General features: G+C 44.1%; 1 protein-coding gene across 3 annotated transcripts in view; it reads right to left on the reverse strand.

Moving 5' to 3' along the window:
* Window positions 1–14,819, reverse strand: part of ARHGEF26 (Rho guanine nucleotide exchange factor 26) — a 45,881-nt gene extending 31,062 nt beyond the window's left edge. The window contains exons 1-5 of one of the 3 annotated variants that reach the window (XM_069865227.1): window positions 13,587–14,819; window positions 11,625–11,667; window positions 9,512–9,657; window positions 5,410–5,466; window positions 2,660–2,820 (exon numbers count right to left, since the gene is read on the reverse strand). In XM_069865227.1, the coding sequence (XP_069721328.1) occupies window positions 2,660–2,820; window positions 5,410–5,466; window positions 9,512–9,657; window positions 11,625–11,667; window positions 13,587–14,150 (971 nt within the window). In that variant the 5' untranslated portion in view covers window positions 14,151–14,819. The remainder of the gene's footprint in view (window positions 1–2,659; window positions 2,821–5,409; window positions 5,467–9,511; window positions 9,658–11,624; window positions 11,668–13,586) is intronic. The other 2 variants (XM_069865229.1, XM_069865228.1) reach the window with 2 other exon arrangements.
* Window positions 14,820–16,716: the final 1,897 nt, after the last annotated feature.

Consider the following 16,716-nt stretch of genomic DNA (forward strand, 5'->3'; position numbering starts at 1 on the left):
AAGATGAAGCTGCATCATTTGAAGTATGTTGGAGAAAGGCGAAACATTATTTTCACTTACAAAAAGCGGTATGAGAAAGCTTACCTGGTTCCTAACACATTCACATACATAAAATTCAAGTAAGATACTCCAGCAAGATGATACCCTACCTCACACACTTACAAGGGCTTCTCTGTTGAAATCAGAAATTAAAATCAGCCAGAACCTGTAAAAATATTTGTGTCTTTTTCTGCTAATGCTTATCGTCTGATATTCCATAAGCTTTCTGCCTTTTGCTAGCCCGATGGCAGAGAGAAACAAACTGCTAAAGCTTTCCCTTCTCCTATGAATTTGGTGATCTGACCTGTCAGACCAATTGTTCTCCAAGACATTGCACTAATTTCCCTGTAACTCCTCTTTCTCAAGACCAGCTCTTGGGACGCTGACCCTTTTTGCACCATGTACTGTGACAGAAGACAGTTCTTCTTTCTTGTGAGATTGATTGCACAGTATCCTCCAACTACACACGCTTTTATATCTGGATAAGCTGCCCCGTGGCATCTCCCTCAGCTCACATCTCAGTGTAACAGCTCTCAGTGATGCACGCTGCAATCTGCGCGACTGTGTTCCATCAGTCAAGATCTTTCTTACACATACCAGCAAACACACAATAAGAGACCTAAGCTTTCTGAAGGCACCTGGCAAGATGTTTGCATAAGCAAACACACTGTATGCCGCACAAATTATTCAAATCAACCCGCCTTTGTTAGAGACATTTCAATGAGCTCCCAAAAGCAGGGACTGTCTGTGCATTCTGCTTCTAACAAAGGCGGCTTTGTTCCAGCAGAAATGACCTTGTCAGGCATTAGAGGCTCATCTTGATGTTTGTGGGGAGTTTCCATTAAACATTTTATAAGTCAAAGTTCCCAGATATAAGCTTTAAACAATTCTGACTAAAGACAGTCTTTTTATCAGTTCATGTTCTTTACCTCAAACTTTTGTCTGAGCAACAAAACCCACTGATAAAATCTGAGTACAAGTGTAGTTATGTCTGTAAGTAAAGGGAAGGCTGCTTAAAATACAGCACAATGGGACAGATGCTCAATTTTACTAGTTTTACAACAACAGGTCGGATTTTCCAACCTGAAAGACCCTGAAAATGGGAAGCCATAGTTTGGATCTACTGAGACAGAGGCTTCTGTTTTGAAATCACTTTAGTTATTCCCACAGACAAGGTTGTAGAAAGCCAGCACGTTTTGTTACACTTTAACAGTATTGCACAACTCAGCAAACAAAATATGTTTTCATTTAAGTTTAAGAAGGAGTTACATATTCTGTTTCTACTCTAAACTATTAAAAAAACCCAAACACAACACAAACAAGTTCTTAAACCACTAGACTTTCCACACAAGAATAAGATTATAATTTTAGGCCAGTGTAGTATTTTTCCATTCTTTTTTTCATCCCCTCCCACTTCCTTTGAAGACTATTAATCAAAGACTCAAGACTATTAACCAGGCAAGGTTAACAAGTGAATTGTAATAAAGCAAATCCTCACTAAATAACTTTATGAAATAGTTTAAAGTACTCATAACCCTGAAGTGCACTGGGAATGCACATGTACAAGCACATCCTATGTTAAATAAAGCTGGCAGTGATTATCAGCAATCACTAAACAGACTGGTCAGCATTTGTATCATGCAAAATCTGTCAACATTTCCTCTTCACAGGCACTATTTGTAGTGTGCCCACTTTTCTTATTACTGAATTTGCACTGATAAAGCTTAGAAAAACCCCACAGAGCACAGCAGATCTTTTTACCAGAAGCCCAAGTGGCTGGTGTTGGGTGCTGTGGCGCGCCCAGCACTGCCCATGAACAACAAGATGCTCGTGCTCTTTCCATTGACGATATCGCAGTCGCACAGCACGCTGCGCACCGAGTACTTGGCAGAAAGTAAACAGACTTGACTGACCAAGGAAAACACTGGCAAGAGCCAGTTCTTAAGGGCAAGTATTAAAACTCATGCTCAATTTTTAACAGTTTGATAAGGGCAGATTAAGCTTAATGCGACTGACTGTAAGGACTAGGCACGACTGCTTAACGTATCAAGATTTAGCTCAGGAGCTGCTTAGATTTAAAGGACGCCTATTTCTACTACAATACACTATGTTCTTTCCTTCTCTATCAAAATTCAGCAGAACTAACACCATGCTTATCCCATCTAACATGAGCTCAGTCTCAGGGGTGAGTCACTCAGCTCATGTGAAAGCCACTGCTACTGTATTTTCCACCTTCAAACTAGCTTGACAGCTTTAGAAGCACCAGTTACCACTCCAAAATAGTTACCCGAGAGGCCAGTAAATTTGCTTTTCTGTTCAAATAGGTATTAAAACAAGAACCAGAGATCTGCAGTTCAGCCTACCTGTAAGCTCTCCTTACTAACTCAGTACAGCCAGAAAAGCAAAGAGCCACTCAACTTTAACAACAGGGAGATTTTTCCAAATAACAGCAAGATGCCTCGAAGCACAAGAGTGTAGGTAAGGTGATTACTAGTAACCAGCCTCGGATATAATTAAAAAAAACCCAACACTTATTGGAAATAATTTAAAATTACTAAATTTATATATTTTATAAATGCGTCATTTTTCAAAAAATTTAGAAGTTCGTTGCTACACTTACTTTTTGCTTGCTTCGTAAACATCTGTGATATTGGAGAAAAGGTGATGTTTCTCTGTTTTGGTCATTGTGAGGCTCAGTTCCCTGGAGTTTTTAAACAACCGGATCAGAATCTCCAAGCTCAGCAAATAAGAATGCTCAGAAGATATCACTTCAAATATTGCCTGCAAAGAAGGGGGAAAGAAGAGACTTTACTATTGACCAGGCTTTGGGTTTGTTGTGGGTTGGTTTGTTTGTTTTTCTTAAAAAGGAAAATGTGGAGGTGGAGTGCAAAGAAAAGTTATTGGATGTAAGCTAGCTAGAGATTATAACACAGATATTTATTTGTAATAGCTGCATGATTTACTTAGAAATAAGTGATTTAATGCTAGAAAAAAATATTTTTAAAAGAAGTTTATATTCAGACTCTTCAGCACAACTGCAAACAGGGAGTTTGAAGACAAAAACTGAACATTAACTGTGACCCCTTCCCATTCATACTCCCAAAAGGAGTATTTGGCTTTTGTTTTTAACTAAAGAGAACCACATCTGTTTCTGTGGTCCAGGTGGAAGCTTCTTACCAGTCACTGTTTGCTTTTGCTCATTCTAAACAGAAGCTGACAAGTTTATTTACTTGAAAGCATTCTTGAGTAACAGAAGCCTGTCCAGCCAAGCATCTGCAAAAAAGCAAAACCCTTTGCAAAAGTCAGGTTTGAGTCACATAGCAGCAGTGATGCCATAGTTACTTCTAAAGCAGGCACACAGAAGCAGAGATGTCTGAAGCAGGCAGCGAATCCCGGCAGCAGAGCAGACAGGAGGGGGTGGCAGCTCTGTCCCTGCCAGCGATTAGGAGCAGGCAGGCAGTCCTCCAGCATGTTCCCTCACCTCCCACAAACAACTCCTCTGCTTTATCACCCTGCCACTTAGAGCAGCCACTGTAACTTCCGTCAGCTGGCTGACACACAAAGCAAACTTTTAATGGACTCTCGGACTTTGATATCCACATACTTGTTCCACTGGAATTTTTCAACTCTGATGTAGAAACCTATGCAGCTTTTAGACACCTTTTACCTCTCAAGGTTTTATTTGCTGTTAATTCACTAGAGTTCTTATTTGTATATATATGAGGGAAAATGACATAGTATTATGCACCCTTTTGTCACGAGCTTCACCGAGTCACATTTGTCACCAGGGCTACATTAGGCATTACTAACACAGTAATACCATTAGCAGAGGTAATCTAACTTTGTTCTCAATATAGTTGACGTTCATTCTTGCAGGTATAATTTCATTAGTTCCTCGCAATAACTTCTCTAAGCATTCTCAAACTGCAGGAGCAATACACACTTTAAACGCAACAGTGCACATCTGAGCGTTTAGAAAGGCTAATGCCCACGTCTCTACAAACACAGAGAGGGTCTGGCAGCTGGCAGCCTGCAGCAGGAGCTCACCTCAATGGCCTGATGCATGTGCTCTAGAGAAACCACCAGGTATAAAGGCAAGAGAAACTACAGGCAGGTGGAAACCAGTCTTCCTGAATATCCCCAGCACCAACCGAGACGAACCACACATGAGGGTAAATGGAAAACATTCTGCCAGAGACATTTGTTCATAAGATTTCTTAAAGAGTTCAAGTCTAGTGAATTCTGCTGCTGTTACCTAGGTAAGCTTTTGGCCCAATACAACGTCTCTTGGGTATCCCATGTTTCCAAATCTTTTTTGCCCTTCTAAAAAGTCTGCTTCAAAGAACTGAGATTTTAATAATGAAATAGGTTTTGGATTTCTGAAAACACAACAAAACCAATCTGCTTTAGCTGAAGCCTTAAAGGTTTATGCAGGTCAACAAATATTTATCAGCTCCACAGAAAACCCTCAAGGCCATTGTACACACATCCCTGAACTTCAGAGAAAACCCCAGTCAGGTCTCATTTGGCTATGCTCATCCAGGTGCATCCCAAAGTGAAATGGAGGTACTGAAACAAATTTCCATGCTGGGTAGTGCTCCTACTAAAAAAAACAACTGTTTCTTTTCCCTCTTGAAGGACATACCTCAAGAACTGCAGGTAAACAGTTGGCTAGGTCAGGCTATTCTTTTCAACACCTCTCATTCATTTTGATATAGCCCCTGTAAGCAAGGAAGGAGGGTAAAGCAGATAAAGTGGACAAAAGGAACAAAGAGGAAGAGGAAAGTGGATAAAGACAACAAAAGGAGCAAAGGGGAAAGAGACAGAGAGAGAAAAGGTAACTACATTGGTAATTGCTGCTGTTATCTGTGCTGCTGACAGCATGGATACAGCTACTTGATTTCAGTGTGACAGGGAAAGGTTAGTTACACCAGACGCAGCGCTTGCATGCCCAGAATTACTCACAGGATTAGTGACAACCAAAGGGCACTGTAAAAAGCTGTTCTTTGGTTCTTACTGCCTTCAAAAATGTATGCATCACCTCCAACCCTCTGTAAAGGCGAGGTTGATCGCACACCTTCCTGGCACCACACATAGCAGCACCTGCCGCTGCAACCGCATGGCCACCAAACAGGCCAGGAACCAGAATTCCGAAAAACCTCTCCTGCAGCCAGACCCACAGATGCTGGCAGGACACCCGTGGCAGCGACACATCAGCAACCAGTCAGCTTTGTTTATTTACTCTCCCTGGGGAGAGAAGACACTTCACTCTAGGACAGGAAGCAGTGTGATGAACTTGTCTCCTTATCAACAGACAGAGTATTAAATCAGGCATGCAGTGCATCCCCAAACAACCACTTTAAATAATACCTCCTGTCTTTTTCTTTCTTCCTGGCTGATGGCTTCTGATAACCCGTTCTTCTTTACCTAAAATATAAATTTAAAAAATTAACATTTTTTGTAGAAAAACGTGATTAAAAAAACAGAACTATCAAAACCCTGTACTAAGAATTCAGCTACAGAATTTGCCTGCTTGAGATAGACAGCAATGAGGCAGCAGAAACAGAAATTAAGTCAATAACATCTGTTATTTGACACATCAAAAGAACGAAATTTCATTTAAAAACTATCCCAAGACACAAACGCAGAACTACTGCAGGGAAAGCCTGCACAGCAGAGCCACAGCCAGCATGCACAAATCCCTGGGTTCTGCACACACACACACACAAACACTAAAACCACTCTCTCCTTTTCAGTTAGACTTCTTGACTGACACACATACATCACAAGGTCCATTTTCCGAGTCAGCCTGAGAAATCTTAGTGTCTTTATTTGTTTGACACACCTAAAGGCATCGATAAGCTACCTTGACAGGTAGTTTGCTGGCCAAAATATTATTCTGGAGGAGCTCTGTGACCCTAAACAGTCATGGCAAAGTCCTGCATAAACATCCCTGTACTGCCACCCTCAACCCTGCGACAAGAGTTTTCTCTCCTTACTCCACTTATTCCTAGGAATTTTAAAGGGTGTATTATTCCTCATCTCATTCCTGCATACCAGGCACCACAAACCTGGATAGAAGGCTCAAGAGTAAAGACGGAACAACACTAAGAAGCGCTGCTCTTTGGTTTGCAGGCTCACTGAAGTATGTGCACCCATGTACATACCTATAAAAATAACATGGATGTTCCAGTGCTCGAGCAATTCTTCTGTTTAACCCAAGGCACAGATTCCTCTGTCACCACAAGCACACACTCTGAATACCCAGCAGGAACTAATTAGATCCTTTTCTACTAAACTACTAAAGTACCCTTCAATCAACAACCTGAAAGCATTAAAGCACTCGCTAGGAAGCACAACGTCCCTTTTTCCTGGATGCAGGGGAGGACTTTTCTAAAAATATGCGACACAGGAAATACCTATGAACGTATCCAAGATATTTCAGCACTTCCTGTTGTACAGTAACTGCAAATCGCCAGCGAGGTAAATGCAGCAACTACTGCACTCATGCTCAAAATCCTCTAGCTGTGCTTTGTGATCATTATTTCATCATATATAGGTGTGGACACGAAAAGTACACATGTAAATTCATCATGTAAGCAAACAGCTCAACCTTAACGCCTAATCAACAGCAACACTTCCAAAGAGAAAGAGGACCAATATGGAGACTACTTTTGGCATACTCCATGAAAATTTGCTTAATATAGAATCCTTAGCTTGGAAAAGACCTCTTAGATCATCGAGTCCAAACATGCCTATGTGCCACTAAACCATGTCCCCGAGTACCTCATCTACCCATCTAAAGAAAATTCAGTTCCTATTTTTGAGGTGCCCAAAATGTTTTAGCTGAAATAACCTAAAAATCATATTTGTAACAACATGCAAACAAAAGTTTAACATAAGCTAAAAACATAGCCAAAAAGAACTGAAGAGGCCCAACAGCACAGCTCCTGATACCATCTTGCTTTTCTCAGCAACTCTTTTAAGACCGATTCAACCATGAAAATGAGGAGGAAGGATGAAAGAATGACAGGTAACTCTGTGCTTATGTACAAGAAGCTCCTACAAAATAAGGAACGCACCAGAAGTATTTGAGAAATCTAGGTACCTGTGGCATAAACCAAACTGAACATAAGCCTTTGGATATCAGGAGAGAAATAAGAGCTAACACAAAGATTAGCCCTGAAGATTCTGGACAGTAAAACCAGGTAGTTTTTGTTTGATACTACTAAGAAAAGGGAGTAGGGGAAAGGTGACAGTGTGAGAGCAACTTGTGGCAGCTTTTTAAACGAATCAGAAAGTTTGGAAAGAGTTTCAGGATAGAAACACCACACAAAATCTTGATGCAGTGCTACATAAACTACTGGGCATGAAATGGAGAACTTGATGCTAAACCACCCATTTAATATTAAATAGTCCAATTATTCTGAGCATTACCCATACTATGGGACATCTGTTTCCAGTGCTAGCTCTCAAGATTGTTCATAAGAATCACCACGGCACGGACAGCAGTAACAAAAAGCAAACATGCATCATATTCTCCAGGCTAGGCAGTAAAGAGTGGGAAAACCAGACATTTAAGTTCAAAGTCTGCCAGCCAGATGCAGTGGTCAAACTCCACCAGAGTTTGGCCAGGGAGGCGGCACGGTCTCCACCCATAGAGATAATAAAAACCTGACTGGACACAGCCTGGACAGCTTCCTCTAATCATCCTTCCTTGAGCTGGGAGGTGGACAAGGTGATCTCAAAAGGTCCCTTTCAGCCTGACCAATAATGTGGTTCTTCGCCTGTGCAATAAAATGTATTGTCATTATCCATATCAACCGAATGCTACATCTGGCCTTGGGCAGCGATCTAGTGGGATGTCCCTTCCCATTGCAGGGGGGTTCAACTAGATGATCTTTAAGGTCCCTTCCAACCCAAACTATTGTATGATTCTATGATCTGTTGGAACATTTAATATACACAAGCTGGTACCAGGGCCTGTGATCTGCTGGAAATTTTTCAAAGTTCTCAAAAGATACTTTTGGAACATATTTTGGAAATAATAATTATTCTCCCTAAGTTAAACTTTTAAACTAACAGATGAAGGTTGGAAGGAACAGAGATAGTAGATAAGCTGGCTCTTTACCTCGTCATCTGCTTAGCGACTGCCAGCTGTCTAATCTGCAACAGGAATCTAAAGAGGAAAAGGGTTCAAGGGAGGAATTCGACAGGAACTGTATTTAAATAGCACCCTATTTCTGAGTCTTTAAGTGTGCTCCACAAAGTTTAATTACAGTTTCAGATTTCTGTGTACATGGCAAGAAGATAAGAATTTTAAAAAAGCATGTTTTTATCATAAAAGACTTGACAGCTCCAAACCTGATGGCTTCACTGCCCCCCTCAAACAGAAAGCCTGTCCAGAACTGCATCAGCTGCCAAAGCACCGTCCTGCACAAAGAGCAGATTCGTTTGCTGCCTTTCCCCTTCATTTCCTAGCACAGTGTCTGCTAGCAAATACCATAAACATTATCCTTCCCCTTTCCTAATGTATGTTGGAACCCAACACACTGACATCTTCCAGCTGACTTCCCATCACAATTCCACACTCACTTTTTAACGCACATTGACAGCATATAATTCTTCCAAAGAGTTATAAACATAGACACTATGGGATTCATATTCCCACACTGTTTTCACAGTGCACTAGCTTTTCCCATATACTCTCCCACCTCCAATCTTATAAATCACATAAAGACAATTCTGCTGTGCCAGAAACTGTAAAGAACAAATCGGTTTATAAAACTGTAAGCATGGCATAGGAATGGTTCTTACTGAGATCTTTATACTATCTTGGTCTCATGACAAATTAACGTTTTTTAAATTATTATTATTATTATTATTACTGAATAGCATTCCTTCCAGAAAACCTCAGCTGCTGAACATTTAACTGCCAGTTTGCCTAGAAGGCAAAAAAATCCCAATTTGACTTCATTATACACAAACTTTTCTGTGAGATTAGGCAAATTAACTACATTTAAACTACTTGCTTTGTTCAAAGCAAATGTAAAGCACCTCTTTTTTTTTTTTTCTTGGTGTTTCAATTCAGATACTCCAACCAGCCTGTTGTGTGGCCACATGAGCCTACAAACACTTGCGCTAGAAAAGGGGAGGTGTCAGGTAACCTGGGAAACAGATTCTGGCACGAGCATCAGTCTGTACCTACTAAAATGGACTGATTTATGCTTTAATCCGTTGCAATTACGTTGCATAAAACCTATACGAAAGCTAAGTTGAGACCTTGCGATTTGGATTAGCAACACCTGAATAGTCGCAAACTCGTCAATAAAAATATACTCAGTGACACATTATATTTTGGAATGGAAAAGATGACAAACTTCAGCCAAAGACCCCAGTAGCAAGTAAAAAGATTTGCTTCTATACACTCTTCACTGCTCTTTGTCTGACTATACAATGATGAAATACTCACAACAGACAGCTGACTCCACGTTGACCTCAGGGGCTTATGGTGAAAAACAACCTTTTCATGCAGTTTCTGCTCTCGAGGCTCAGACTCTTCATCAGAATCTATGTCCAGAGCTTTTTCTTTATAGTTCTGATATAATACAGCGTTTTCTATAAAACAACAGCAGCATACCATTAATTGCTAGAAAGTTGGCTTAGTTGCTTTCATAAAAATTATAAGTAGCATCAAAACAATAAAAGAAACCACAATGTCAATGTACTGTTGCCAAACTCCAAGAGACAAAGACAGTATCTTATTTGGGATGAACAATGGTGCAGTACAGTAACAATGGATCGCTGTACCGCTACCAACAAGATTCACGCTGACTGAATTAAAAAACAGACGTGTCCTTTGTCAGGAAAAGGAAACAAAACCATTTTTTCTCCCTTGTTTCACTTTACAATATTTCATAAGTGGCAGCAATTTAAAATCAGAACAAGGACATCAGCAGAGCAGAGTTAGTAACCTGAAGGTCTAGCTATTTTAATCAGAAAGGCCAGTCCACTACTCATGCCAACTTTTATTCTGTCAGCTTTAAGTGCTGTCTTCATGCTTCACTAAGAGAAGGAAATGATCCAAATTTCAGAAATTTCAGGTCAGAACTACTCTAAATAGAACCTTCAAAGCTTGCTTGAATAAGCATGAGGCCTGTGACCCTTGGACCAAAACACACTCATTAGAAATTTCAGTGCTGCCAGTACTGATCCAGCGATATCCATGGCAAAGCGACCCACGGGTGGAGTAGACCCTTGCAATTTCCCTGCCTCCTTGACCGCACAGCCTTCTCAAAAGCAGAGAAATTCAAGAGCAGAATAACCTACACAAAATTAAGCTGTTAGGAAAGCAAGCTCTAAAAGGTAACCTAGAGATGGGCCAGGCTTTGGACAATATCCAATTTTCCCCTGCAAAGGAAAGGGAAAACAAGTGAAAGGTGTGGCCACACAGCTGCAACTCCTGAGGTCCTTCGTTGGGCTAGTAGATTTGACCCACCTGCCCAGACCATACAGCCCTGCTCAAGTACTCTCCAGGGTGTGGCCTTTTTCATCTGTCCTTTGGAATGCCTCTATATAGTTCACACACTTTTAACACAGGAAATTGTGTACCATAACTGAATTCTGAGAGGCATTCCAAAGAAATTTATTAGTTGGGATCAGTCCAGGATAAGGGGGAGCCATTGGAAGAGATTCTAGAGAACATCATTAGGAGATGGTGTGAGAAAAAGCAAAAATAAGAGCAGGACAGGCAGTGATGCAAATACAACAAAGTGGAAAGCTCTGAAAATAGAAACAAGAGAAAAAGGAGGGTGGCACAGCAGCTGATGTGACCTTCAAGAGGCATTAAGCAGAGAAAAGCCAAGGGAGTAGCAGTTATAACTAAACTTCCACAGACTCACAGCCAGGACAGAACTTTTTTTCTTGTTGAAATATTAGGTAAAGTGGCAAACTTGGCAAAGCCCAGAATTAATGAGTAACATAAAAAAGCAGATATACGGACAGTGGGTTTCTGCCACTTAAACTTGAAGCCTAGGTATCAGGAGAAGAAAAGGATTACAAAGTCAAGGAATTCACCCCAACACCCTTGCCTTATGAGGAGAAGGGAAAGAGCAGCATGAACCACGAACCCTTTAACAACCATCCAGGACCCTGCAAGCGATGACCCCAGCCGTGTCAGCTGATCCAGAAAAGCCACCTCTTGAACCTGTGCAGAGTCACACAGAACAGGCAGGAAGGCAGTCCCAGCTGGAGGAAAATCCTCACCTACGTAATCCTACAGAACCATTATGGCAGGGACAGAGACATCAATCAGTTCATCTTTTAGGAGGGTCAGGGGTTTAAGCTGAAAAGGTAGCAAAAAAAAAAAAAAAAAAGATTCTCAGCCTTCTATTCTATATTCTTTAAAACACACCCTGAAGCACGGCCAGTGCCAAAGCTGTGACTCCATAGCTTAGGCAGTTTAATAAGAACAAGGTACTCAGGCTTTGACCATGTAGGAAAGAAGTGTGCAAAAGGACCCTGAAGTTCATTTCTGTGGTGACTGAGGATGTTATCAAGTCTGCACAGATAAAGAAAGGACTTACCTTCCCCATCAAACGTCCCTTGTCCTCTCAGCATCATCATCTTCTGACAACGTTGACAGGAGACAGAGATACAGACACGTTAGAACAACAACACAAAATAACTGACAGTAACAAATATCAAATAAAATAGAAGTTCTTAGGCACCAAATTAACAGCCCCTAATCTGTAAACATCTGATGTTGGACAACTATTCATGAAAACACCGCTTCACCCCAGACAGTGAAAAGCTACTCTAGTTTTCCTCCTCTTGTGCATTGTTTTTATATATCTGCCCCAAATGCTTCATTCTTCCTACATTTCAAAAGCCCAATATATTGGCTTTACAGGAGTTCAGCGAACGTGTTGCTTACTCCACTGTCACTGGGCATTTCTGTGAGGGCAAAGGCACATGACTGAGCATCTCTCTCTTTCCAGGCACTCTGCAAAGAGCCACCACTTCAAGTATTTTCTAAACAAACGTTTTGAGACCAAAACAAACCTTTGAAATAAAACAGCTGTTTCAGTGCAACCAGTCATACAGTCTAAGAAGCCTACTTAAAAAAAAAAAGGATACTAGAAAAAGGAGTTTTGTGTGTAAAGACAGGACAAGGTCATGTCCTCCCATTTGAAACACAACTTACTGATAAAAGTCTACTACCAAACCCAAACCAAACCACAGCACCTCCCTCCTTAGCAGCCGTTCACAGTTTGATCTATCGCTATTTCACCACTTGCAGCATTTTCACAAAAGCTCCCCTAGCCACAGTTATTAATTGGGTTGAAAATTGTCATAAAGCTGATAATTACTTTAATAGCTACAACATTAGCCCTTAGCCTGGAGTACCTTATTATGCAATTCCAAACCCTCCTCAAAAATCTACCAATGTATTTTATAAAAAGCCATGAATTATATTTAAATAGAAGGCAATATAAGATAACAATAGGACATACTCAAGTAAAGGGATATTTTCAGTAAGTCTTCATAATTTAATATTAATACATTAACACTCAGTGTAAATCTACTACTCCAAAGGGATTAAAGTCAAGAATTAAAACCAGGCATTCTGCTTTTACTTGCAGGCATTAAAATTAAGCTCCAAAAAGATATTTAAGTGGCCTTTATTTCAGACTCTGATTTTTAAAACCACTTTAGATTTAGTGTCTCAGAGGAGCAAGGAGGGAGTTCCTTTTTCTGCCAGTCTGGTTACTCCTGGGAGTTACTCCTTTTCCTCTTGTTTACTACTTTCTGAGAAACAGGTTTCAAAACATCAGTTCGATTGCGAAAGAAAACCCAGATGTGCCGGGGAATCCATCAGGAAACATGTGTGAGTGGCTGCCACCAGCACATGGAGCTGCCTCCCTGAAGCCTCTGCCTCTTCACAGCATCATAGAGTGGTTTGGGTTGGAAGGGACCTTCAAGCCCATCCAGTCCCACCCCTGTCATGGGCAGGGACACCTCCCAAAGGAAGAGCGGCTCCAAGCCGCATCCAACCTCACCATGAACACCTCCAGGGATGGGGCAGCCACCCCTGCTCTGGGCAACCTGGGCCAGGGTCTTCGTTGAAAAGAATTTCTTCCCAACATCTAATCTAAATCTTCCCCTTCCAACTTAAACCCATTCCCCCTCGTTATCACTCCGTGCCTTGGAAAAAGTCCCTTCAACCCTCCCAGCTTTGCTTTGAAAAACACCACTTGAAGTGACCGGTGGAACCCATCAACTCCTACGGAAAGTTTTGTGATAGCAGAAAATCAAACCGCATTTGTGGAAAGCACAAAGACTGGCACGACCCACGGCACTGACATCAATGCATCACCCACCAGCATAGACTCATAGAATCACCAGGTTGGAAGAGACCCACTGGATCATTGAGTCCAACCATCCCCATCAATCACTAACCCATGTCCCTCAGCACCTCGTCCACCCGTCCCTTAAACCCCTCCAGGGAAGGGGACTCAACCCCCTCCCTGGGGGGCATCACTAACCTTTATCCTCCCCAGGCTGGAGAACTTCTCTCTATCCTCAACGACGGCTTTGAGCACGGGCTGGGACATCCTGTTCTTCTTCTTGAGGTTGGAAGCGCCGTCCAAATCCACGCCGCTCACCACGGCCCTGCGGTAGGACGTGGAGCGCAGCCCTCGCCGCAGGGTCCCGGGGCTGTCCAGGTCACCATCAGCCTCTTCTTCTCCACCGGCCACCAAGGGCACGTTGATGCTCTCCACGACGCTTCGAGCCTTCAAGGCTCTCCTGCTGGCCTCGGCGTGCTGGCTCTTGGTCCCTTTGACGTCCGAGGCCAAGCTCTTGGGGATGATCTGCTGCGTGCCCACCTTGAGCGCCGCGGGGCTGTGGGTGCTCAGCACCACCTGCTGCGGCTCCAGACCGGCTCCCCCCGGCTCCGGGCACCGCGGGGAGCGGGGTGCGGGCCGCGGGACGGACCCGTTGTGCGGGGAGCCCCGCTCCTCCAGCGGGAAGTCGGTGACCAGCACCCCGCTGGGGCTGCGGTACGACTGCGGCCGGGCCCTGCTGCCGGGGGGCGGCTGCGAGGCCATCCGAGCGGCTCCTTTGCCTGGTGCTTCCCTTCCTCCCGGCTCCTCTTCGCGGGGCCTCTCCCCCTCAAGGCTCCTTTTCCCGGCGTCTCCTCTCTTCCCGGTGTCTCCTCTTCTCCCACCGGGCTCCTTTCCCCGGTGTCTCCCTCCTGGCTCCTCTTTTCCCGGTGTCTCCTTTTTAACCGGGGCTTCCCGAGTGGCTCTTTTCCCGGTGTCTCCCGAGGGGCTCCTTTTCCCGGTGCCTCCTCTCTTCCCGGTGTCTCCTCTTCTCCCACCGGGCTCCTTTCCCCGGTGTCTCCCTCCTGGCTCCTCTTTTCCCGGTGTCTCCTTTATAACCGGGGCTTCCCGAGTGGTTTTTTCCCCGGTGCCTCCCCCCCGAGGCTCCTTTTCCCGGTGTCTCCTCTTCTCCCACCGGGCTCCTCTTTTCCCGGGGCCTCCCGAGCGGCTCCTTTTCCTGGTGCCTCCCAAGCCGCTCCTCTCTTCCCGGTGCCTCCTCTTCTCTCACCCGGCTCCTTTTCCCGGTGTCTCCTCTTCTCCCGGTGCTTCCCGAGCGGCTTTTTTTACCGGTGTCCCCCTCCTGGCTCCTTTCCCCAGTGCCTCTCAAGCAGCTCCTCCTTTCCGCAGGTCTCACTCCGGCGCGGCTCCTCTTTTCCCGGGGTCTCCTCCCCGTCTCTCCCTCCTGCCTCCTCTTCCCCCGTGGCTCTTTTCCCGGTTTCTCCTCTTTTCCCAGGGTCACGGCCGCCGCAGAAGCTCCCCCACCCCCTCAGCCCCGCTCCCCGCCTGCCCGGAGCCCGAGCGGGCGGCGGGAGGGGAGCGGAGCCGAGCGCGGCTCCTCGGGGAAACAGCCGCCGAGCCGAGCCGCCCCGCCCCTCCAGCCCCGCCCCGCCTGCACGGAGCGAGTCCCGGGCTCGGCAAGAGGCACGTTTCCCAGGTCCTAAACGAGCCACCAGCGCATCGAGCCCTCCGAGGGCCGCGGCATCGCCTCCCCGCAGCCCCTCCAGGGCTGCGGGGAGGCGATGCCGCGGCCCTCGGAGGGCTCGATGCGCTGCCAGCAGCCTCCTCCCCTGTCCCTTGGGAGAAGAGCCCAGCTCCCTCCTCTCCACAACCTCCTTTCAGGTAGTTGTAGAGAGCAATGAGGTCTCCCCTCAGCCTCCTCTTAGCCAGGCTAAACACCCCCAGCTCTCTCAGCCGTTCCTCATAAGGCCTGTTCTCTTGCTTCCTTTGAGATGAGCAACTGCTTAAGCTCCTGGCTAAACCTGAACAGAGAGGACCAGAAAAAAAAATGTTAGCTTATGAATTGTTCTCTCCAGACTTGCAAGAGTTCATATATTACTGAACCAGAGGAAAACAGTGTAGATTAAATGGGCTCTCTTTCCTTTTAAAAGATATTAAAAATATTATTAATACCGAGCCTGTTCAGTAGGTAGTAAACAGTCAGAAAAATAACGCAGAGGAGAACGTGACCTTCCAGTAGCTGAAGGGGCTACAAGAAAGCTGTGGAGGGGCTGTTCACAAAGGCTTGGAGTGATAGGACAAGGAGCAACGGGGATAAACTGGCAAGGAGCAGATTTAGGCTAGACATAAGAAGGAATTTCTTCACTATGAGAGTGATGAGGCCCTGGCCCAGGTTGCCCAGAGCAGGGGTGGCTGCCCCATCCCTGGAGGGGTTCAAGGCCAGGCTGGATGGGCCTTGAGCAGCCTGATCCAGTGGGAGGTGTCCCTGCCCATGGCAGGGGGTGGAACTAGATGATCTTTAAGGTCCCTTCCAACCCAAACTATTCTAAGATTCTGTGATTCTATGATAAGGAACAGCCAGCCAGGCGTATGCACACATAAACTTCAGATGTATTAATTCTTCTACCAGAAGAATTCAGGAAAAAGCCAAAAATTTTACAAAGAATAAAATTAAGCAAAGCACAATGAAATGAAAATTGACAAATTTGTCTGTTTCACAAATGAGGCAAAACTTCAAACAGCCAGGCCAGCTTCAAACAAGCAAACCAAACAATGAGAAACCGTGAGCATGACCTGAAATGCTGGTTCAGTTGTCACTTAAGAGTTTCACAGCCGTATGCATTCATTCTAAAGCTAATTCACACACAGGGTTATTTCTAAAATTACCTCTCAATGTTCCATACGAAATTGCCAAGGAATTGGATATAGTTTCAACATATTACTTAAATCCTAATTATTAATAACCGAGGTAATCAGCTTTCACAAGATTATTCTCTTACACATACTTATTAACTGTGATGCAATTACAAGAATGACTCTGGTTTCTGAACAGCCCCCTCAGTGTTCAATTTCATACACAGTAAAAAAGAAATAAAACCCTCACAATAAAATTGCCATCGTAAGAGAAGTAAAATCAGCTATTTAATGAAGAAAGGAATGTAGCCATAGTTATTAACCCCTCATGCAAAGCCAGGTCTCAGTATAAAATCACTGAGGTACTCTTTTAGAAGTGAAAAAGCCCAGGATGAGCTGAGCACCAGCAAGGGAGAGTGTGTCCGTCTGCAGGGGCCCTCACGGACAGTGACATCGCTGACCAGTGTAAAAACCAAGGCCA

The sequence above is a fragment of the Phaenicophaeus curvirostris genome, chromosome 10 (genome assembly GCF_032191515.1).
Source record: "Phaenicophaeus curvirostris isolate KB17595 chromosome 10, BPBGC_Pcur_1.0, whole genome shotgun sequence".
NCBI lineage: Eukaryota > Metazoa > Chordata > Aves > Cuculiformes > Cuculidae > Phaenicophaeus > Phaenicophaeus curvirostris.